A 25,646-nucleotide genomic window follows, 5' to 3' on the forward strand; every position below is an offset into this window, starting at 1 on the left:
CCAGAGGGCCCTACTGATTGGCTGACAAATCAGTGAACATTCCTGCTACTGTAAAGTTGTAATCTCTACAGGCAGGTTTTTAATGGTCTCTAACTATGGATAATTTGACAGTATTCCATTTAGATGCTTCAAATATTTTTGTGTCTTTCCTGTGCAACAACTCTTTTTAAAAAAAAAAAAAAGGTCACACACAAAAGTGGCCATTCACATTCCCAAAGAAGTCCAGGGGAAAGAGGACTACAGTCTATTTTGAAACAAAAACTAAAGTCTGATCATCAGGTGATTCAGGCACCTTTTAAAATCAATGAGACCTGGGTTCTAGCCATTCCCTTGATCTGTGGTTGCTGCAAGGATCTTCGGTGAAATGAATGAGACAACCTCAACCCAATTACCTCAGCACAAAACTACTCAGAAAACTGGTGTGGAATTGGTAGGGGAGGAGGAAGAGAAAGAGCAGTCAAGGGCCCTTCTGAAGTTGAGCCAAGCCACACTGATTTGAGGCGGGGGCAGGGGGGGTGTGTAGCAGCAGATGTGAATTTACTGTGGACCTGGTTTGTCTTCAACAGTGGCAGCCAAAAATGGATTTGCCCCATTTCCCACTGATTAGCACAAAATCCTGAAAAACAGGAAAGATGCAAACACAATCAAGTGTGCAAAGTGCCACACTGCTCCTTTAAAAGCCTTGAATTTTAGTTCAATATCCAACAATACAATCTATCACACTCCCACCTGCAAAGAGCATTGAGTAACATTTGGTTACGAGGATTTATAAAAGTGTACCAGAACCTCACCTGACACGGAATACATTGCAGGCACTACACTTTCCTGTACGTTGGTTTAAGATGACAGAGAACTCCACCTCATCTCCAGGCTGCAACTCCACACCATCCAACACCTCATTCACACGGAAGAACAGCTTTTTACCATCGCCAACTTCATAGTTAATGAAGCCAAACTAGGAAAACATAGAAATAAGTCACCATGAGAATTATATACGTAAATATTCATTCTGGAATAACCAAACTAGGCAGTGTGCAGAAGATCAGCCATGATCTCACTGAATGGCGGAGCAGGCTCGAAGGGCCGAATGGCCTACTCCTGCTCCTATTTCTTATGTTCTTAAATCCAGTTCAGATTACAATGCTCTTCAGAAACCTATTCTGCAGAGCAGCTTTCAGTGAAATTATAAAACTATATATGAAAGCCAAAACAGTGAAATAAGAAACTGAAGGGCCCCACTGATAGCTGAAGCAGCAAAATTGGCTGTTACCCCAGTTCTGAAATCGCTCTATAGCTCAAGTTTTAATGATCCATGTGGGGAGGAGAGGAGAGGGTGAAAAGGTCAATACCCGAGCAGTTGCTACATCAGGTTGCCAAACAGACACCCGAGTACATATGAAGTAAGTGGGACCAGGTATTTCAGGTAAAGAACTTGTTATTTTAAAAAAAAAAAAGGGGGGGGGGGTGGGGAAAGAAGGAGTGGAGTTGGATTGCATAACATTTGAAATGTTAGTAACAAAAAACTCAAAAGCATAAATAAGCCAATTTTTGAAGTTAACATTAGTGAAGTAGTCACTGGCCCAGAAATTCCAGAACGGGGCTTGCAGCGCGTGCAAGCCCCGTATTTACACTTACCCCGCGCTACTGACGATCAGCTCCAGGGACGCCTGGACTTGGTGAATGAAAAAGAAGAATCCCGGGCAGCGTATGACGTCACGCCGCCCAGGAGTGCAGCCAGCGCGAAGCCAGGAGCGTGCAGTGTAAGTGAGACACGCCCCTGGAGGTCTCAGTTTCACTGGACACACCCCCAATGTTTCGGTCAAGCTGCTAAGGATTTTTACATGCAAAGCAGCAGTTTAAATAGGTTTTTGGAAGTTTTTGAAGATTTTGGTAACTTTTATAAACTTTTTAAAATGTTTACATTAAAACTACTTCAGATTACTCAAAATAAAGAGAATTAAAGCAATTTAAAGACTTTTAAAAGCCCTAAAAGAATTTTTTTAATTCCATTTATTTATTTAGCAATGTCGTCGTCATACGTGTCTTCACACTGTTCCCTTTGGGGAACTGTATGAAGTGGTGGAAGGATTTATGGCCGTGATTAACGCTCATTCCGTGACCGTAACCATCTTTGAACCAGCCATTAGGGCGGTTAGTCATATGGCGGGAGAGTTTTACGGGCTCCCACAAGCTATACAAGGAGGGGGGGGCCACCCACACCCACGGACGCAAATATCCCACTGGATGTCAACCCAGAATTTAGAGCCGGAGCTCAGACTCCACTTGCCGGGACTGTCTGGAGCGGGGTTCAAAACCCTACCCTGATCTGGCCCAGTGGCGGGGATCCTACCGCTATGACAAAGGCCCAATCCGATTAGCAACGTGAAATGGCAGCATAGGGCTCCAGTCACGGGGAGGGAAAAGGCGCAGGAAACGTATGGGTGTCACCTTTTGTGCGGAGTGGGCCTTTTGCGTAGCAGTAAGCATCCCCGCCGCTGGGCCAGAAGGAGTAGGGTTTTGAACCCCACTCCAGACAGTCCCAGCAAGTGGAGTCGGAGTTCCAACTTTAAATTCTGGGTGGACATCCAGCGGGATACTTGCGTCCGTGGGTGTTGGTACCCCCCCCCCCCCCTCCTCAGATGGGTTGTGGGAGCCCGTAAAACCCTCCCGCCATAGGACTAACCACCCTAATGGCTGGTTCAAAGATGGTTACGGTCACGGAATGAGCGTTAATCACGGCCATAAATCCTTCCACCACTTCATACAGTTCCCCAAAGGGAACAGTGTGAGGATACGTACGATGATGACCTCTTGCGCAATGCACCTCCTTGGACCCTCAGTCGCAGATGCGAGGGGGCAAGTCGTGCAATTGTTAAATTTTTCATTTTATTGACATGTAAAATGTTGGCCCAGTAATTCCCTTCTAACTGCGCGAGTACGGTCGGGGTACTTACGCATCTGGCCGGATGAAATGCCGGTTTTCAGCATGCACAGTGCTTTTGGGGAAAACCGGCATTTCCTGTCCTCTGAACGAAGGGGTTCAGAGGCAGAACGCGTGCGACTGCACAGGCAGCGCGTGCGCAGTATAATTCGCCGCTTTCATTACTGCTTTCAGTGAGGTCAAGTCCTTACAACTTACACATGAAAAAAAGCATGGGTACAGTTGCTGCAGAGGAAGATATTTCTTATCGTGGAGCTTCTGAAAGTATGTATGTCTGTATATATTCCTTTGCGTGTTATGTATATATTCCTTTACTTATGTGTATGAATGTATTATTTAATTATGACTTTCAGAGAAAGTAACTTATTTGAAAATCATAATTAAAAACACACATTCACACACATTAGTAAAGGAATATAAAACATACATACATATACGTAAAGGAATATATGTGGACATACATACATAACTCATTCTCACATTCCATTCACACAGCCACAATTGCTCCTTCTACCTACCGTTCTGAAAACCCTTTATAAAAAAAAAAATGTTTAACTTTAAAACTTACTTAAAATTTCTTAAAATAACTTCCCTCCCTTTCCCAAACAAAAATATTGCATTTCAGAAGCTCCACGATAAAATGTTTCTTCCTCCGCAGCCAATGAACCACTTTACACTTGCTTTTTTCCAAGTGTAACTTCTGAGGACTTACCCTCACGGATTTCATGAATGAAATCTATGAAGTTCACTGCGCAAGCGCTGCCTGTGCAGTCGCACGCGCTCGAGGTCTGGAAATGCCGGCGTTCCCCGCATGCGCTGTTCATGCTGAACGCCGGCATTTCCAACGGCCAGATGAGTGAGTACCCCGAGCGCACTCACGCCTTTGGCCGCGAATTTCTGGCCCACTATTTTTGCTACTATATTCTCTACCTGAAGTGCATCATTCCTTCAGCCTAATCACAGGATTAAAAAAAGCTCCAAAACTAATCTACATTTTGGTTTGAATATTTTCTTCTCTAGGGCATTGTTAGAATTAATATATGAAACAAACTCAGTTAAAAGTAAATAAAAAAACACGTCAAGTGGTTACGGTTTGTTCATTTGTCTAGTGAAAAAACACTTCAGTGAACGGATTGTGGGATGGTATGCACTGGTTGGTGAAGGAGTCAAATTAACACTACACAGATCTACTACTGTAATCAGAGTGAAACTTACTCCCTGATACACCCTTTTCAAAAATGCAGTACAAATTGTGTATTGCCATGGAAACCACTGCTGCAGTGCTAGTAACTATGGGATACGCTGTATTGGGAAAAAGCTTCATTTCAATTTTACAAAAATGAAGATCATAAAACAGTTTAATGACCTATGAAACAATCATTCTGATAAGTGTTATTAGTGTATCTACATTCTAGTTCTGGAGTACACATGATTTAAAAAACACTATACACAAGTAATCTCGCATTTGGAATGCAGTGAGTAAACAAGGTTTCTGCCCGTCTACAGTAGGTCCTACAAAAATGACTCTCAAGCTGGTCAAATACTTAAAAAAAAAATTACAGAATTGCTCACGTAACAAAAGCATTTGTTAATCTCCAAATTCTATATATTCTAGGAGGTCTCCTGCTGTACTGAAAAGCACAAACTCAATACAGCAGGTAGCACCATCTATACTTTAAACAATCTAATCTTAAAAAGCATCAAGATTAATGTAGCGTTAAGTAAACTGTAGTACACACCTGAAAATAATGTATTTCAATAATTCCAACTGAACAGCATTCTGATTGAAAGACGACAGCCAACCTGCTTCCAAGTATTTGCCACTCACTGGGGCACAGGTACTTAACTCACGATTTTCTAGATGGAAGCACCATATTTTAGCTTCCCTCCTTCCAGTGTCCCTCCCAAGATCAGGAACTCTGATATGGAACTGCCTGGGTGCATTATACCAATGCACAAAACTTTGGTACATATATTTCAATTCTTTGACATTCTATTGAATTACACAGCTCAAACAGCATTAACAATACTCAATGACCAATATGCACTTTTGTTGTGTAGGTGGGACAGGCACATCCAAAGGAAAAAAAGTCTGCCCGTTCTTCCTTCCTTCCATTTTGAAGGTTTTATAATAGGTACACACAGAACCATGGCTCTTACTAAATTGGAGTAGAAATCAGGGTAGAGAGCAAAAGGTTGTCAAGAATACTCTGAGCATGGTACTAATCACTATTTTGCTGCAAGAGATACCGCAACACTGATTTGAAAGGAAAACAAAGATTTTTAAGTCAGGGCCAGAGAGACAGTAAAGTGGGTAATAAATAGCCATGTAACAGCTGCGGACACTAATGCTATAAACCCGTAGGTTAGTAACTGGGTGAAGTGGGAGCTAATATCGGCTGTCACGAAGGGAAAGAAGGTGGATTGTGTCAAGGTGACTCAGGAGCTCTAATTTTGAATTAAAACCCAAAAATTCACTTCAAAATTTACCATTACAGCAAGCCTCCCTACATTTGGTTGTAGATTGATACTCGCACAGCCTTCAGGCTAATGGATGCCACCAATATGCTGTGTACATATTTTACAAGATAATGCACAAATAGGTCATCTATTTATGGACTAGAATCTAAAACATTGTGTTACTATTGTATACAGCACCTCTCTTGAAAGGATGTGGCAGCCAAGAGTACTTTGGCTATTATAACATACAAACGTAAGAAATAAGAGTAGGAATAGGCCATACTACCCCTCAAGCCTGCTCTGCCATTCAATAAGATCATGGCTGAACTTTTACATTAACTCCACTTTCCCGCCTGATCCCCACATCCCTTAGTGCCCAAAAATCTATTGATCTCAGTCTTGAATATATTCAACAATGGCTGAGCATCCACAGCCCTCTGGGGTAGAGAATTCCAAAAATTCACAACCCTCTGAAGAAATTTCTCCCTCATCTCAAGGCTAAATGGCCAACCCCTTATCCCGAGACTAGTTCTAGACTCTCCAGCCAGCAGAAACAGCCTCTCATGCCCTTCAAGAATTTTATACTTTTCAATGAGATCATCTCATTCTAAACTTCAGCAAATATAGGCCCATGCTACTTGATCTCTCCTCATAGGACAGCCCACTCATCCCAGGAATCAATCTAGTGAACCTTTGTTGCACCACCTCCAAGGCAAGTGTATCCTTCCTTATGCTGACTCACATGGCTCTGTATCTACTAGCACGGTAGTAGGACCCAGGAGTGCAACAGTGAACCTCAAGCATTATAGACTGGATCCCCATGTTTTACACACATGTAGTCCTTCAAGCTCTCTAAAGTCAGTCCGAGTTAACACTGGATGAGGTGAGGTTAGGTTTGAATTGTAAACTGTTTTATTTTGACAGTAGGTAAAACACAGATCAATGAAGAGAGTTGCTTGATACAAATGGCACAATGTTTGTTGATGTACTGGTACAAAAGTATACATGCAAACATTTGCTTACTTTGGTGGGTTGTCTTATTCAACTTGAAAGAGCAATCTCTGCACCGACCTGGAGCCCAGGAGCAGAGATAGTCAGCCCTTTTGCAGCCTTTCTGGTGTCTGTGCCCCGATTTGTTTAAAAGCCTTTCTTCAAAGACTAGTAGATTAGAGATCAAGAGTCTGTCAACACCAAGGTGCTACAGGTTTTCCTGAATAGATCCCAAACAAGTAATGTTTGGCCATTCAAAACAACTGCCTAATCTGTATGAAACAGTGACACTGTGCCACACAATGGCTGTAAAATACCATCTTGTGAACCTTGCACATTTCCCGCCAAAAATAACACCCATTTCCTTTCTAGCAGTTCCTAATGCATCACTAATGTGCACTGAAAACATGCAACAATCTCCTGCCACCCTCAACATCTATGAAAAAGCACAGCTACAGCTCAGTTGCTCCTTTATACAGTTGTCAGATGTGAAATAGTGAAAAGCACAAGTGAAGCTCTGCACTTTGGAATTCTCTGGCGCCTTCATTTAGCATTCCTTCTTGTCCTGGACGTCAAGATAAAAAGGCACCACCAGGGGGTTTAAAAGAATGCAGCTTGGTAATCGTAGCCTGCACATTCCTGCCCACAGCTCCTCCACTCAACACCCTGCCTCCAGCAGCAACAGGTTAAAGGATAGACAAGCCTAGGATTGTGGACAAGCAATCTTCAACCAGCCAAGAAGAGCAGCTCCCCGTACCTTCACTCCATTCACCCCCGACTGTATGGGTAGTCTCCTCTTCCCCACTGATGTGCTCCTCCGTCTCCTAGCTCTTCGGTTTACCACTTTCAACAAAAGATATTGGGAGTACAATCAGGAGGCAATTGTCTCCCAGAAGCCTTCCCCAAATTGTGCACAGGGCACACTACTCATACAATGCATGGTTGAGATCACACACATCTTCAATCAAATGCTGAGGAGCACTGCACCAAGTCTCAATCACACTTGTGCACCACTTCACAAAAAAAGGCAGACTCCATTACTGTGCCAAGGCTCAAAAACTGACCCGTGTGTTAATGTCACACAAGGAACTGTCAACGGCTTGTATAAACTGAAAACCGCACCTGAAGCTGAACACATTCATTCCACTAGTTATCTGCCTGTGTGTCCAACTCTCAGCAAGGGGCTGTGCTGAAAGGAGAACACCTTTTTGCCAACTTTTGGTCAGAACACACATCAAAAACTGCTCAAGAGTCCTGAATCATGACTGACATCATTTGAATTAGCAATTGACATCTATTCAATACCATCTCAGCCAGAACCATGTGAACATGGTAAAATCAACACTAGTTCGCAAATGAAAGCAACATAGGGTCCGATTATAAAAAGCTTACGAAGTGGGCTCAAACCCCAGTCCTAGTGGCGACAGACAGTTAACCAACCCACTGCACCACCCAGTTGTCTGCTTTCCTCTCACTGAAGATTCCTGTCCCCATGGTTACTGATGGTCACGTCAGCTTCAGCAACAGCTTGAGACAGGAAATTTGGATAACTACGTTTTATCACAGTCTTAGTTACTCAATTATTCTCCATCACATGAATATTCCTAGCTATGGACATGAACTGATTTTTCTACTGTTACTCTCCTGAAAACAGTGCCGATGAGTTATTTACGGTGCCTAATCGTATTCTCACCCGATACCAACACATGCACTTTCAGCAAACTGGACAGTTCTTGGCTGATTTTTCCCTCACTCATTGCAACAGTGTTACCTTCTCCACCTCCTCTCTCAACACTTTACCTGTTACCCAGACTGAACTAGGGCATGAGTCAACACTGGGAACTTACTGCTTACCTTATCATGTAGTATATTTACCCCCTGAGCCATCAGACACATACAAGTTAAAGGAAAGCCATCTGTAGCAATACATGCTATGTAAATAAGTAAATATTACAGCATACCCATTCCCAAAGCTCATCAGTTCCCCTGTTTTAGTAAAATGGATGTGCTGGACCCATCTTGAAGGACATTAACTTGTGACAATATGCTTGCAAGCTACTGTGGGCATTTTGTGCTTCCTCCAATTATTTTCTAAAAACAGGTCAGTAAAGCAATAGTAAAACACCCAACCATATCATCAGTTATCAAGCAGACACATCACTGCAGTATATCTGTTTCACTGTAATTGTATACACAGCTTTACTATAACAATTACAATATAGGAACATGAGTGGGCCATTTAACCCCTAGAGCCTATTCTGTCGTTCAATGAGATCATGGCTGATCTGCGACCCAAATCCATTTACCCGCCTTTGCTCCATATCCCTCAATACTTTTGGTTAACAAAAAAAAAAATCAATCTCAGATTTAAAATTAACAATTGATCTAGCATCGACTGCCATTTGCAGAAGAGAGTGCCACATTTCTACCACCCAGTGTGTGTAGAAGTGTTGCCTAATTTCACTCCTGTAAAGTCTGGCTCTAATTTTTAGATTATGTCCCCTAGTCCTAGACTCCCCAACCAGCAGAAATAGTTTCTCTATCTACCTCATCTGTTCCCCTTAATATCTTGAAAACTTCGATCAAGTCACCTCTTAATCTTCTAAATTCCAGGGAATACAACCCTAGTTTGTGTAATCTCTCCTTGCAATCTAACCCTTGAAGTCCGGGTATCATTATGGTAAACCTACGCTGCACTCCCTCAAAGGCCAATATATCCTTCCTCAGGTGTGGTGCCCAGCACTGCTCAGTGCTCCAGGTGTGGTCTAACCAGGGTTTTGTACAGCTACAGCATAACTTTTGCCCCCTTGTATTCTAGTCCTCTAGATATAAAGGCCAGCATTCCATTAGCCTTTTTAAAAATTATACTCTGTACCTGTTCATGACATTTCAATGATCTATGTACCTGAACCCCCAAGTCTCTTTGGACCTCCACTGTTTCTAGCTTTTCACCATTTAGAAAGTACCCTGTTCTATCTTTTTTAGGTCCAAAGTGGATGACTTCATGATTTCAAATAGCAGAGCACTTGGAAAACAGCGACAGGATCGGACAAAGTCAACATGGATTTACAAAAGGTAAATCATGCTTGGCTAATCTACTGGAATTTTTTGAGGATAATGACTGGTAGAATAGATAAGGGAGACCCAGTGGATGTGGTGTATTTGGACTTTCAGAAGGCTTTCGATAAGGTCCCACATAAGAGATTAGCGTGCAAAGTTAAAGCACATGGGATTGGGGGTAAAGTACTGACTTGGATAGAGAACTGGTTGGCAGACAGGAAGCAAAGAGTTGGAATAAACGGGTCTTTTTCCCGAGCGGCAGGCAGTGACTACTGGGGTACCACAGGAATCGGTGCTAGGACCCCAGTTATTCACAATATATATTAATGATCTAGATGAGGAACTAGATGTAATATCTCCAAGTTTGCAGATGACACAAAGCTGGGTGGGCGTGTGTGCCGTGAGGAGGATGCAGAGAAACTCCAGTATGATTTGGACAGGTTGGGTGATTGGGCAGATGCATTATAATGTGGATAAATGCGAGATTATCCACTTTGGTGGCAAAAACAGGAAGGCAGCTTATTATCTGAACGGTAATAGATTGGGAGAAGGGGAAGTGCAACGAGACCTGGGTGTCCTTGTGCACCAGTCGCTGAAGGTAAGCATGCAGGTGCAGCAGGCGGTTAAGGCGGCAAATGGTATGTTGGCCTTCATAGCGAGAGGATTCGAGTACAGGAGCAAGGATGTCTTGCTGCAGTTGTACAGGGCCTTGGGGAGACCACACCTTGAGTATTGTGTGCAGTTTTGGTCGCCTTATCTGAGGAAGGATGTTCTTGCCATGGAAGGAGTGCAGCGAAGATTCACCAGACTGATATCTGGGATGGCAGGAATGACGTATGGAGAGAGATTGGGTCGATTAGGCTTATATTCACTAGAGTTTAGAAGAATGAGAGGGGGTCCTCATTGAAACTTATAAAATTCTAACAGGACTAGATGCAGGAAGGATGTTCCCAATGGCAGGAGAGTCCAGAACCAGGGGTCACAGGCTAAGGAGTAAGCCATTTAGGACTGAGATGGAGGAATTTCTTCACCCAGAGTGGTGAACCTGTGGAATTCTCTAACAGAAGGCAGTTGAGGCCAATTCATTAAATATATTCAAGGAGTTAGATATATTTAAGGCTAAAGGGATCAAGGGATAGGGGGGGGGGAGAAAGCAGGGACAGGGTATTGAATTTGGATGATCAGCCATGATCTCATTAAATGGCAGAGCAGGCTCGAGGGGCCGAATGGCCTACTCCTGCTCCTATCTTCTATGTTCACATTTGCCTACACGGAAATCCATTTGTCACAGTTTTGCCCACAATCTATTAAGATCTCTTATTAATTTTATGCTTTCATCTACACTGCTGACAATGCTACCTATCTGTGTCATCGGCAAACTTGGCTATGTGACTTTCAATGCCATCATCTAAGTAGTTAATAAATATGGTGAATAGTTGAGGCCCCAAACACAGATCCCTGTGGGACACCACTAGTCACATCCTGCCAATTTGAGTACCTATCCATTATCCCTACTCTCCGTCTCCTGTTGCTTAGCCAATTTCCTAACTAGATCAATAGTTTGCCTTCAATTCCATGAGCTTCAACTTTAGCCGACAGTCTCTTATGAGGGACTTTATCAAATGCCTTCTGCAAGTCCATATAAATAACATCCATAGACATTCCCCTGTCCACTACTTTAGTCACCTCTTCAAAAGAAATTCAATCAGGTTTGTCAGGCATGACCTACCCTTAACAAATCCAGGCCGACACTCTCGGATCAGCTGAAAATTTAAGCTGTTCAGTCACGCTATCCTTAATTATAGACTCTAGTAATCTGTTAAAAACTAGATTGTGGCTATTCAACACTAAAATGAAAGTGTAGTTTTACCTCAATTGTCTGTCATTTTTTTAAAAACGTGAACCTGTCAATTTCTAACTGCATCTGATTGCTTTGAGGAAGCATGTGCCTATTTTCATGTTGCTTATCATCATCACACAGATTCCTCCAACTGTGGACTTCTGGGTCACAGGTCAAGTGATGCAAGATAGAAAGTGCCAGTCTCTCCTCGCGTACACAACTCAGGTAGGTATACAGGTACAGGAGAATTTTAAGACAGTCTAATGTTATTGTGGACAGTGCCTCACTCCAGGAGGGGACACAACAATTTATATTTAAACCTAGTGCAATTAAGAAAGTGAAGTGTTTGAAATTCTACTACCCCAAGAGGAGAAATACTCGAAAGCCCAAGTGTCTACTTAAGTGAAATAAGCCACACACAATCTAGAACAGTTACTAGTACTGGCTCTTACCTGGTCTTTCACACAGTCCACAGTGCCTTTCCGTAAAGGTGTGGCATCATAGGCTAATTTCTGCCCTGTCTGGGCCACAGTGCACAGCTGGAACTTGATCGTCTCTCCTTTCTGAAGGCAATCGGTTTTATTCGCCAGGCTGACAATGCCAAAAGGATATACTTCTCCTTTCATAGAGCCTGCAAGGACATACCAACTCCTGAGTACTCACAGCAAAAATATTGGTGAGGCCACACCTGGAATACTGCATGCAGTTTTGGTTTCCATATTTAAGAAAAGATATACTTGCTCTCGAGGCAGTTCAGAGAAGGTTCACTCGGTTGATTCCGGAGATGAGGGGGTTGACTTATGAGGAAAGGTTGAGTAGGTTGGGCCTCTACTCATTGGAATTCAGAAGAATGAGAGGCGATCTTATCGAAACATAAGATTGTGAGGGGGCTTGATCGGGTGGATGCGGGGAGGATGTTTCCACTGATGGGCGAGACTAGAACTAGGGGGCATAATCTTAGAATAAGGGGCTGCCCTTTCAAAACTGAGATGAGGAGAAACTTCTTCACTCAGAGGGTAGTAAATCTATGGAATTTGCTACTCCAGAGAGCTGTGGAAGCTGCAACATTAAATAAATTTAAAATGGAGATAGACAGTTTCCTAGCAGATAAGGGAATTAGGGGTTACGGGGAGCGGGCAGGGAAGTGGACGCGAGTCTAGATTCGGATCAGCCACGATCCTATTGAATGGCGGAGCAGGCCCGAGGGGCCGTATGGCCTACTCCTGCTCCTACTTCTTATGTTCTTATGTTCTGTTCTTATGTCATCTGCAAAAGCACTACTGCACAATGGCTTGACTTTTGTGAAGCATGAAATTATCCTACTTTCAGATCCATTTTTGAGCTCCCCAATTGGCTTAGTAGGTAAATGCACTCGAATGTGCTATGGTGCCAAGCCATATAGACCAGAATATGTCAGCTCTATTCTCAGGACAACAGTTTTGGAGCTACAATTGCCTTCTGCATCCTGGTCTAGGGAGTGAAAAAAGTGTCAGCGCATTCGCTTTTCTTGAGCGACGCCCAACTGGAAAGTGCAGGCATTGGGCGAGGACAGAGCAGGGTTGATGTCCTCAGTGAAAGAGCTCATTGAATATTCAGTGTCTAGGCTCGCACATTAAAAATGGCCACTTGGGCATGGCAAGAGTCAACATCTTTAGGAAGAAAAAGGGGAGAAAATTGGGTAGGGGGAGCAAAATGCCATCGTTAGCAGAAATAGGAGAAACAAAAACAGACAAGTGTTACTCCAACGAGCTTCATTAATGAGGCAGGAAGAGGTAAGGTACTGCTTCCCAATGAGGTGGCAACTTCAAAGCTCGAGTGATCCGAGGGTCCAAGGGGCACCGAGCGCAACTCAGGATGGCAAAATCCTTGCAGGAGATCATTTTCCTGGATCAGTAAATCATGTACAGGGTGACTAGAAAAAAAATCTGCACAACTACAGGAAAATGGACAGCCCCATGAATTGAAAATCAATAGCATTTTATTTAGAGAGTTGAGCAGTCATGTTTGGCCCAAAGCCAAGAAAGACTAATTTTAATGATAAAGGATCTGATTGAGAAGTGCTTATTCACTGAAGGATGCAATTCTACTTTGGGCATTTAACCTCATTTCTTTACTATTAGAACATTTAGTACTCCAATGTAAATTGATTATTCAAAAATAATGTTCATTTATATAGCAACTTTAATGAAGAAAATCATAAGATGCTTCACAGAAGTGTAATCAGAAATGAATGTATTCTGGGGCAAAGATGATGGCAGGTGGGGTGACTAAAGGTTTGGTCAGAGGTGGATTTTAAGGAAAATCCTAAAAAGAGGGGGAAGGGTGATGGAGAGGCTTAAGCAAAGTCTGCATCCTAGGTGACCGATGGTCACCATTGGTGGAGGAAGCACAAAAGGTCAGAGTCAGGGGAACGGTAAGCTTGGTGGGGAGGAGGGTTTGTAGGGCTGCAGGAGGTTAGAGATGGGGAGGGGCAAGTCCATGAAGGGATTTAAACACGAGGGTGAGAATTATAAATGAGGTGTTGGGGGACCAAAAGCCAATGTAGGTCAGTAAGGACTGGAGCGATAACTCAGCATGACTTGATGCAGGTGTTTTGGATGAGCTGAAGTTTACACAGGGTGGAGGACAGAAGGCTGACCCAATAGTTGAGTCTGGAGTTGACAAAGGCTTGGTTGAAGGTTTTAACAGCAGGAACAGACCAGAGATGATTTTTTTTTTTTTTTTTTTTTTAAATTGAGAAAGGCTTTGTTTTTGTAATGTTGTGTTTAATATTTGAATCTTTATTTTAAGGGAATTTGGAGGGGTAAAGAGGCCAAATTTAATGAGCCAAGAAATGATCTGTTTTTGATTTGAAAACCGAGAACATAGTAAAACAAAAATGATTGACTGTTCATTAACCAGCAACCAGGGGGTGAATTAGTTTATAGTAGAACAATACAGATTGATATAGTGGACACCTTAGCAATTTTGCTTTCCTGGACCAAATAGCTCATCATTGGCTCTGGATTTCCCTCCGATTCACTACCACATATAAAAAGTCCTCTAGTTTGCAGGCACGATTCACACACCAGTTCAGATGTTGCAAAAGAAAGTATAGTTGCAGTGGTAACAGAAAACTCACCCTCCTCTGTAACCTCAATAAGTCCCTGATACTCTGCCTGCTGTGGATCCACACTGCGTAATGGCCTCATCACTTTACCAGTATAGACGGTTGGATACACTTCATCACTGGGACCATTCACTGTAAAATGATAAAACATTTCAAGCTGGGAGGAATAACCTATTGTCACCAGTTATTTTGATTATAGACAGCTGACAGCAATACAAGCTGGGAATCTGAAATGGGGAAGAACTACAGGAAACTCTCTTTTATCCGGCACGGACGGGACCGACGTGGTGCCGGTTCATCAAAAATTCTGGATAACCGAACGCTATAGTAAAAGATATGGAGCTCAAAGCAACAAACCCTGTTGCTTAGCAACAGGTTCAAAACAATGGCCACAAGTTGCAAGCGTCTCTGTAGCTTAGCAACAGCTGCAGCCACACCCTTGCACAGCAACACATGGAGCAAGGCAAGTAATAAAAGTTACCTGAACCTACTCCTGAATTTTGCCGGTTAACCGACATTTCCGGTTATTTAGGGGCCGGTTAATCGAAAGTTTCCTGTACATGTAGCAGTATGAATTTCCCAGGACAGCTCTAGTTTTAAAACATAAAACACTAACAGGGCAAATGACAGATAAGGGTTCTGCAATCTTCCTTCATAATACTTTGAAGCGAGATGAATCAAAGACTCCATTTGTACTTTAATCCTGTTCTTTCTGGAATTAACTCTGGTCCATGTTGAAATGTCTGTCATCCTAAATGATCGCAAGGCCATGTCATCTTGTCTAGTTAAATATCTTATTACTGTAACAAACAATTCAGATAAAACCTCAATACAACTTAAGTTAAATGGGAATCCAACGTTGTGTCTTAACCTATTTCTTGCTTTTAGACGACTAAAGAATTCTCCAATCTTTCCTACTTTTACAACACCAGCAAATCACCAGAGTAGATTCTGAATGTAAAATGGAGATTTTCCACTTTGGCACTCCTAGCACACGCTGGAAATGTGCATCAGGAAACTGCACCCCAGCCTGCCAATTACTCTTAATAAATGAAAAAAATTAAGGTGGGGGTTTACAATTCCCCAATAGGTGTTCGAGAATAGAAGCAGATAATCTTCCCAACAGTATGGATTCATGCCCAACATTAGCTGCCTCAAACAAAACCAAACAATTTTTGGTTTGTCTTTCTAAAAAAAAAAATTGGTTGGCAAAACTCATTTATAATGGTCACCTGTGCAAATCTACAGGCCCTCATACACCTTATCTTCTTACCAATTGTTCTCCCTCCTAAAGGCATATAACCTATTACTGTACTGGGTTATAAGCAGGAGGGAACATCCAGTAACAGACCCAAGAGGTAATTGTTCACACACAAGATTTCAATGAGTGTTAGCAGACTATTTGGGCATCACATTGGAGCCCAATTTTGTCAATAAGGACCTTCAGTCATTTTTATTGTTCATTTAAAAACCGATTGTTTCATTTTTTATTCTTGGCATCAAAAACCATGATAAAACTGGGGGGTTGGGTGGGAAGTGAGGCCCCACAAAACCAATGTAAGCTCAGAACAATACGTTTTTTTTTAAACACCACTAAACTTAAAGAAAATAAGCAAGCAACTAACGAGGCACAGCTAAGCTAAAGAAAACCCAGATAGCGACACATCACAGACACCCCTTTGATAGTCCTCTGCTGTTCCAACTGTAACAAGTTTCCATGATCACAATGTCAAGCTATTAACAGCAAAATACATTTAATGTTTGTGAATGGAGTGTGCGCTGCAGAATGTTGACTGCTAAAATGTATGTTTAAAGTAGCACATCAGCACCATATGGTGAAGCCCAAATATTTTTAAAGACTGACTGAAATATTGAAGAGTTTAATTTTGCAGTATGTGCTTATGAACAGTATGCAGAGATCATTATATGCAGTGTTTCCATTTTGTTCATAACATATCTCTAGTCATTATATTCCAGACCTGATATTTGGCAAGACAATTAGGAAATTCTAGGGATTCCCCAAATTCAGGAGGAAATCAGTGTTTATTTTTTATTAAGCCCATTTAAATCAAACAACATCTGATTATTTATTAATTAAAGTCTGTAAAAACTGATTTTAAAAAGGTCCCATCATCCACTCAAGCATTTTCCCCAGCAGGAATCACTGGGTAGCCATCACAAAGAATAGAATTTCTCACAGAAGGAAGCCCTCAGCTCAAAGAGCCTTCATAGTCCCATTCCCCTGCCCTTTATCCATACACTTAATTGTTTCCTTTTCAACTTATCCATTTTTAAAGCTATAACAGATCTTGCTTCCGCCACCATTTCTGGTAGGGCAGGCTATGTCCCTCTAAAAGAACAAATTTCTTCAACTTTTCCCTTTGTTCTTTTGGTAATCTTAAAAACCAATACCCACTAGTTTTCAGATTTACTTAATCAAAACATCTCAATTTTGAACACCTCTATTAGATCTCCTCTCAATAATCTGCACTCCAATGAAGAGCCCCAATTTCTCCTCATAACTAAAGCCCCTCATTCCCTGGTGTCTTTCTGCACCCTTGTATTGTCTAGATAGCCTTCCTAAAGTAAGGTACTGAAAACTGTGGCCTAACCAACAATTTGTACAGGTTATAACCTCTGCTTGTATACTCACTTCTAATAAAACCCAAGATCCCAATGCTTTTTCTTTAAAAAAAAAAGTTATCAATTTGTCCTCCCACTTTTAAAGATCTCTGCACCTCAATCTCAAAGACTCTGTTCCTCTACTTTTAAAAAGGAACTGGAACTCAATGTTCCCCTCTTCCCCAGGAATGCGGAGGGATTCTTTCTGCCAAACAACAGTACAGACTGGGGATTGAACCTGGGGCCTTCCTGCCCTGTACGATTCAACTATTCAAACTCACTGACTCACGATTGGGACTCAGGAGGAATACTGTACAGTTTACTAAATTGCCCATCTAAACATGGTGGGCGGATTTCAATGCACTGGGCCCAATCTTCTGCCCATCCTGTGCCATATCCCTGCCACTAAAATGACAGTTTGTGCATCAAGGCGGCCTCAAATTGCAATGTTACAACTTATAATATTACATTTTCAGCTGATAAATATTAGCTACCTGATCAAGTCCGACTGTAGAAAACAAGTAGGAATGCTGTGGATTTAGGAAGTGCATGCAGTAATTTACAGCTGGGTGATTTACTAGTTTTACCCGGACTGGGTGGTGTAAAGGACACAACTGCTTGTGGAGCAATTGAGTGACCATAATAACGATATCCACAATAGAAGTGTCATTATTAAAAGAACTAATTAAACTAGATAGTGAGTACAGTACAATTTGGATAAGTAAATACCAAAAAAGGTAATCCAAAAGTCTTCTATAGGCATATAAATAGTAAACGGGTAGTAAGAAAAGGGATGGGGCTGATTAGGGACCAAAAGGGAGGCCTACGCATGGAGGCAGAGGGTATGGCTGAGGTGCTAAATGAGTACTTTGCATCGGTCTTCACCAAGGAAGATGATGCTGCCATAGACAGAGTGAAGGAGGAGGTAGTGGAGATACTGGATGGGATAAAAATTGATAAAGGGGAGGTACTGGAAAGGTTGGCTGTACATAAAGTAGTTAAGTCACCAGGAACAGATAGGATGCATCCTCGGACACAAAGGGAAGAAATCGCAGAAGTACTGGCCATAATATTCCAATCCTCCTTAGTAACGGGGGTGGTGCCAGAGGACTGGAGAATTGCAAATGTTACACCCTTGTTCAAAAAATGGTGTAAAGATAAACCCAGCAACCACGGGCCAGTCAGTTTGGCCTCGGTAGTGGGGAAGCTTTTAGAAACCGTAATCAGGGGCAAAATTAACAGTCACTTGGACAAGTGCGGAATAATTAAAAGGAAAGCCAGCATGGCTTTGTTAAAGGCAAATTGTGTTTAACCAACTTGATCGAGTTTTTTGATGAGGTAACAGAGGATTGATGAGGGCAATGTGGTTGACGTGGCGTACAGGAATTTCCAAAAGGCAATTGACAAAGTGCCACACAATAGGCTTGCCAGCAAAGTTGAAACCCATGGAATGAAAGGGATAGTGGTAGCATGGCTATGAAATTGGCTAAGTGACAGGAAACAGTAGTGGTGAACGGTTGTTTTTCAGACTGGAGGAAGGTATACAGTGGTGTTCCCCAGGCGTCGGTTGAAGGACCATTGCTTTGCTTGATATATATTAATGACCTGGATGTGGGTGTACAGGGCACAATTTCAAAATCTGCAGATGACAAAACTTGGAAGTTTAGTGAACAGTGAGGAGGATAGTGATAGACTGGTGGAATGGGCAGACACGTGGCAGATGAAATTCAATGCAGAAAAGTGCAAAGTGATACATTTTGGTAGAAAGAATGGAGAGGGGAAATATAAACTAAAGGGTCCAATCCTAAAGGGTGCATGAACAGGGAGACCTGGGGGTATGTGTGCACAAATCATTGAAGGTGGCAGGGCAGGTTGCGAAAGCAGTTAAAAAAAGCTTACAGGATCCTGGGCTTCATGAATAGAGGTATAGAGTACAAAAGCGTGGAAATGATGATGAACCTGTATGAAACACTGGTTTGGCCTCAACTGGAGTATTGTGTCCAATTCTGGGCACCGCACTTTAGGAAGGATGAGAAGGCTTTAGAGAGGGTGCAGAAAAGATTTACGAGAATGATTCCAGGAATGAGGGACTTCAGTTACATGGACAGACTGGAAAAGCTGGGGTTGTTCTCCTTAGAGCAGAGAAGGTTGAGGGGTCTGGACAGAGTAGATGGAGAGAAACTGTCCCCATTGGCAGAAGGGTCAAGAACCAGAGGACACAGATTTAAAGTGATTGGCAGAAGAACCAAAGGCAGCATGGGGGAATTTTTTTTTTTTTTTTTATTAAAAAACTCAGCAAGTGGTTAAGATCTAGAATGCAATGCCTGAAAGGGTGGTGGAGGCAGACTCAATTACAGCTTTCAAAAGGGAGTTGGATAAGTACTTGAAGGAAAAAAAATTGCAGGGCTACGGAGAAAGGGTGGGGGAGAGGGACTAGCTGAAGTGCTCTTGCAGGCTCGCCAAGCCGAATGGCCTTCTTCCGTGCTGTAACCATTCTATGAATTGAAGGATAATTCAAATCCAAGCACAAAATTCCACTGTAGAATCCAGTTCAATTCCAGTGTAGAAATCTTATTTGAATATTTATGGATCAGTTCCACAAAAGTAACCCATACAATTTCTTTACATCTGTCTGGATTTGAAAAGCAGAAGTGTTGTACAGTGGACCAGGTCACTTATCCCATTTACACAATACTCTTCATATACACTCACTTGTAGTGGCTTATTTTCCTATTGGTGCTAAAGGCATTAATTAGCACCTTTATTAGCGGACAGTAGAAAAATTAAGAAATGTAATGAGCACTTGCGCAAGGTATAATTGGCCTGCTGTCCACTGAATCATATCCCATCATGTTTTGTTAATTATTTGTTTATGGGATGTGTGCGTCACTGGCAAGGCCAGCATTTATTGCCCCTCCCTCATTGCCCTGGAGAAGGTGGTGGTGAGCTGCCTTCTTTAACTGCTGCAGTCCGTGTGCTGAAGGTATTCCCACAGTGCTGTTAGGCAGGGAGTTCCAGGATTTTGACCCAACGTCGATGAAGGATTGGCGATATACTTCTAAATCAGGATGGTGTGATTTGGAGGGCAACGCTTTAAAAGACAGGATTGCCGAGAAAGCATTCATTTATCACAGTATAACGAGCCTGTCCTGGCTACAATTTTTGCAGTATTTCTGGGGACAGCTACAGCCGTGGAAAGACCATGAAAACACTAGTCCTGGTAAGGAGGCCAACCACAAGATTTTGGCTTTGCATTTTCTTCTACCACTCAAGCACCTCATTCAAGTACTCCCTCGTTACATATAATGGAATTTCAACTAAACATACTTAACCCAAATCGTTTAACTCACTAATATAAAGCAATCATTTGCCTCTCAAAAGTTGGATTCCCATATGTTACTTGGTAGTTATCACATTAGAAGCATGGAGTTATTTCTTAAATCCACAAAGTTCACCTAGCTCTTACCTGTAGTAATCTTGGCGACTTTCTCAGCACTCACTTTGTTTCCTTTTCCCTTTGACAAACTGTATTCCACAACATCCCCGACATCCAGCTCATCAACATCGCCCGAGAACTCACTGGGGAACCGCAAGAACATCAGTGTACAAAATGTAACAAGCTCAATAGTTGCAGCACTGCTCAAAGGTTGAAGCGTATACAGCTCGGACATCCTTGTATTGATTTTGTGCCAAGACCAATATCTCGGAACAGAGATTCAAATATTGGGAAACTAGTAAAGTGTCAGTATGCTGGTTAATATCACACTTCAATGTAGCCCCCAACAATTAAAACAGCCATGTTTAAAAACGGGCAGTCGCTTATACCAGCCAAAAAAAAAAACAACCATTAGCATTAGTGTCAATTTTGAAGTTTCCGGTTATATAGTGTCTTATATGTGCTCCATTTATTTTGGGAGAAACAGCTGTGCTTACTCATTCGATAAGAAACTTTCTTCAAATTAAGAGGCTATTCCACAAATAATATTGCATAATTGCCACCAGCTAAATGTCTCACACTAATGGCAATATCTAGGCTTCCTAGATTTCCATAATTCCAGATCACTAACTTAAATGTTGGTAGAGATGTCAGAGGTACACAGCCACCGAGGCAGCAACATCCCGTTCTGTATCTGTTGCAACTGTCCGCATTTCAGACGTAGTGTCTGCCTTTCTGCATTTGTGGATTAAAATCAATGGAGCACCTCAACTTTCCCCTTCCACTACATGATGCAGCTACTCCAGGAATCCAAAGTCTGCTACATGTTGTGTACAAGAATTCCTGATCTACAAAAACTACTGCCAACATGCAGGAAAGTTTCAATTCCTCTGGAGCAACAGGTAGGGGTAAAGGGAGAATTGAGGAAGAAAAGGGCTAGCATGAACTGGAAGGGAAATTGGAGTACAGTGCAGTCAGTGATGTGTGTGAAAGGCTAAATTAGATTAATGGTAAGTGTTATTAACTTACTGGTTTCCCAAGATATTTAAACGGCTTTGCGGCAGGAGGTGGACATCCTAAAGTTTCTCATTACATTGGTTTGGGGGGGGGGGGGCTCTTTTCAAAACAGCCAAAAAAAAGCTTAAAAGCAGATCTGATAGAAGTATTCAAAATTATGAAGTTAATATCCTGGAATTCCCCAACACCACTGTGGGAGCAACATCACTAGGTGGCATACCATCAGCTTCCCAGGGAAACCCACGATGGGCAGAAAATGGGATCTTGCCAGCATCGTCCACAACAGAGAACCCAAAAAAGGAAATAATACTGTCTGGTGAGTCAGTAACTAGAGGGCATAATTTTACCGGCAAAAGAACAAAGAGGTTAGTATTTTTTGTGTAGGGTGTGGTTACAACATGGATTACCCTACCAGAAATTGAGGGGGAGAGAATTCATAGTGGGTTTGAAAAGGAAGTGGATAAATATTTGAAAAAGAAAAAGTAGGGAGATGGGACTAAGCAAATATAGGTCTTTTGTAAACCCAGCACAGGTGCAAGTGGGCTGAAACGCCCATTTCCATGCTGTGAAACATTATTCGAAGTCTTGTGTACTCATTGGTAGTGACTCACTTTGGTTTAAGAAAACAAATTACTGTACTTCAATGAAAAAACAGCTCCAAGCATTTAAATAGGCCTACAATGTGGAGTCAATAAGACTGATGCACTGCTGGTGTTGCTTTGATATGGATAGTTGTACATATCTGATGCCAATTGGAACAGAGAGAGTTCGATACTGGCACAGTTACATTTTAAATTAAAATGTATGTAGCTAGGCCAAGGTTTTACTGTGTCCTTGATGTCTTACAACCAAATTCATCATCTTATATACAACTTTCAACCTTGCTTCCTGAACAGCAAGTAATATTCGATCTGTCCACCCATACACAAACTTCCAGTCAAATATAATGTAATGTTAGGATAATGTCCCAACTTACTGGCAGAGTGGTATAAAGTGGATTCACAGCAGTAAATGCCTCTATTTGACTCACTCCCAACCATACCACTGCCTTGAAGGCAAGGCATCATTCATAGGGAAAAGTGAGATGGTGGACAAGTCATCCCAGGCCACTTTTGCTTAGTGCGTTTCCCATCATCTTGCCCTCAGTTCTGGGGAATGTCTCATCACAATGGCAATCAGGAGGGACACAAATAAAATTAACACCTACAATTTTTGTTGGTCATGATCTACAATATTTCTTTGTGCAAATTGCAAAATTAGAAAGCAAGCATTAAATTGTTCCCATGTATACAAATGACCCAATTTTTAATACCTAAAATAACTCAATTTTGATATGCCTTACATTAAGATCAACCAAGTATCCCATTTCAGTATTGAAATGGATAGAATTGGATGTGCCACATTAAATATGCTCGTTAGCCAAGGCAGTGCTGCTTTCTATAAACTAAGATGTTCTATTTCCAGGCTCTGCAAATGTATAAATATATTTATGGATTACAATGTAAATATTTAACTGAAAATAATTTATAAAGTTGCAGATTGTGAGAATCTTTCAACCTTCATGTGGTTTTCTTTTAAAAAGTGTTAATTAGCACCACTTGAGACCAGATTGTGAAACAGGATATAGTACATCCAACTAGCTGAGTTACTCCTTGCAAATGCTTGCCTTAAGATAGATACAATTAAGTGTATGGCATTTCAGAAAAGGTACATTTTAAAAACGCCGAGTAATTCGGGAGGTGGTATTTTGTGCCACCTACGCAAAGTCAGGTGAAAAAAAGTGAGAACTTTTAGGTTTTATATTATTTACTTCAGGATATGCAACTCATACTTTGAAACATATTTTGGGTTAGATTTTTCCACTGCAACAGCAAATGCAGAGGAAAATTTGTTGGTTATTGCTCTAGCAGAGGTGCAAGTCCCCCATCTGTATGGCAGTACTATCAGCAGTTCGTTCTAAAGAAAGATGATGAAATATCTGAAAACTACATCAAAAACAAAAGAAAGGCTCTGAAGCAAAAGAGCACAGAAGGAAAATGGACAGTCCAAGGTTTCTGAAAGCACAAGTGGGGAATCTCCAGATTGTAACCCAAGCCACTTGCCTGCCTTCCACTCCTCTCTTCCTCCCCCCTCAAAGAGCCACAATAACTACTGTGGAGAAAAGTTAGAATTTGAATGGGAAAGGGAAGGAAAGAATGCAGTTTTTAGAAGTGTCCTGAAGTCAATTTGACAAAAGACTAGGCACAAGAGAAAGGCGAGTGCGTTGTGAACACACACTGTGCACAATGATTCTCTCGCTCCTCCCCTTCTTATTGTAGCAACCAATGATTGGCTGTTAAGAAACTACATTTGAGCCAAAAGAACAAAAACCACCAATTATTCACAGGAGCACTGGATGGAATAGAAGGCCAATCAGAGAGACCCATTCCTCTTTGTTTTTCCTCCAAGCATTTCTTGTGCATCGCCAAGTGTTTCTTTCTCCTTGCTTCCAGCCTGTGGTAGTGATGCAAGTAGGTGTGGGAAAGCCATCAGCAAGCTGCTGCCCACTGCACTGCAGTCCTAGGCATTCCAAATTCTGCATTCCTCCTGCGTTTCACCTGAAAGATAGGCTCCTCTTGCCTAGCTGCAGGGAGTTGTTCAGGCACTCAAGTATCCATTAACTGATTTAAGAATGACTAAAGCTGAAGGTGGGCCCTAGCTCTTTGCCATGTCCATTTTACGAAGCTGCTGTCTTGTTTCAAATCACTCTACGGGAAGGAGAAGATGGAGCTGTCGTACTGTGGAAAGTTTTTTTTTATAAAAGGGGTCTCAAAAAAGTGCATGGCAGCATGGGTCTAGTCAAGAAACCAGGATTTCTGGTGTACTGCTTTATGGCTGGCTCTCTACTTTAATACCAGCAGAAATGTCAAAAATATACACAATGATTACTCCAGCATCAAGTGGAAAAGTAACCTTTAGAAACTTAGCATTCTTCAGATGGCAAAACACTTCTGAAAAATACACAATTCTAATTTGCTTTAATACAGAACGCAGCCTTGTACTTGAGCTATTTTACTGGCCTCTTATCCAAAACACATTTTAGTGTCATATGTGGAATACCTCATTAGTGACACCATCTAGTGGCGGATGCCTGACTGCACAGTTCACTTTGCTTCTTCCCATGTTGAACATACAAGTGTTAGATTTTAGGCATGCATTTGTAAAAGGGTCAACAAAAAAACAATAGTCTGTTTAGTGGTCATGAACAGGGACAATAATTGCCCATTTGCACTGTCTAAATCCATGGAGTAATTCTCCATACAATAGTGAAATCCCTGTAGCCAGTAGAGTTTTCATTGCAATACCATGTGGTTGGCCTCACTGAAGGGAGTCTTTGATCTAAACATTTACATCTATCATGGGATGCCAGTGACTACACTTCCCATATATACACACAAGATCTGACTGTAGAAAAATGCAGCACTGGAAATTCTACGCAGAGAAGCAAAAAGTAACACCAACCTATTTCAGTAAAATGCACACCCAATCCAGACACTCAAAACTTGCCAAGAAAGGTCATGCTTAGGGCTTCTGGACAAAGTAAGCAAATAGTGAACAATGATTTGGATTTCAGACTCATTAAGTATGAACTTCTCCAGATGACTACATTCCACACTATTCTGTAAATACAGTGCAAAAGTCAAATATGTGGCTCACCTGTAGTGGAAGAAGATTTCTTGATCATGTTGAGAAGTTTCTATGAAGCCAAAGTTATCCTTCAATGCTGCCACATAGCCTACAAGTCTCTTGGCATTGGGGTTACGATTTAGAATTTTGATTGACACTGCACTCTGTAGACCAGTTCTTTTAACTTCACAAATGCTAAATTCAATCTATATGAAAGATTAGAGAAAAAATTAGTACCTTTAAGCAAGAATTTTTTATTTTTTGAATTGACTATTTATTTCCATGTAAGCAATGTGGCTTTATAAAAACTAGCACTGCTATACCAATGGAAACACACACTTGCCTAGGTATAGAATCGCAACAAGTCAGACAGATAACTCAAGAAAGTTATTTTTCCGTTGAAACTTCAGATACATCACATATATGATAAGTCTGGTAGGTGACCGTAACCAGCTTGTGAATTGGTCACTGAAATGCATCACACTGCATGATCAGCCAAAGATGG

The 25,646-nt window shown here is 41.7% G+C and overlaps 1 protein-coding gene and 1 non-coding gene across 9 annotated transcripts in view; both read right to left on the reverse strand.

Annotated features, from left to right (window-relative positions):
* The window catches only part of csde1 (cold shock domain containing E1, RNA-binding), a 130,350-nt gene that overhangs the window by 4,981 nt on the left and 99,723 nt on the right, over positions 1-25,646 (reverse strand). For all 8 annotated transcript variants that reach the window (XM_086011623.1, XM_086011616.1, XM_086011617.1 and 5 more), the window contains 5 exons: positions 25,172-25,347; positions 20,489-20,601; positions 14,413-14,532; positions 11,744-11,922; positions 792-955 (listed from right to left, as the gene is read on the reverse strand). In XM_086011623.1, coding sequence (XP_085867749.1) covers positions 792-955; positions 11,744-11,922; positions 14,413-14,532; positions 20,489-20,601; positions 25,172-25,347 — 752 coding nt within the window. The remainder of the gene's footprint in view (positions 1-791; positions 956-11,743; positions 11,923-14,412; positions 14,533-20,488; positions 20,602-25,171; positions 25,348-25,646) is intronic.
* Positions 6,867-7,005, reverse strand: LOC147105346 (small nucleolar RNA SNORA14). Its single transcript, XR_015081775.1, has one exon. It is a non-coding gene; the product is annotated as a small nucleolar RNA SNORA14 (small nucleolar RNA).

This window comes from Somniosus microcephalus, chromosome 18 (assembly GCF_052327205.1).
Source record: "Somniosus microcephalus isolate GS21.2 chromosome 18, FLI_Smic_1.0, whole genome shotgun sequence".
Lineage (NCBI taxonomy): Eukaryota > Metazoa > Chordata > Chondrichthyes > Squaliformes > Somniosidae > Somniosus > Somniosus microcephalus.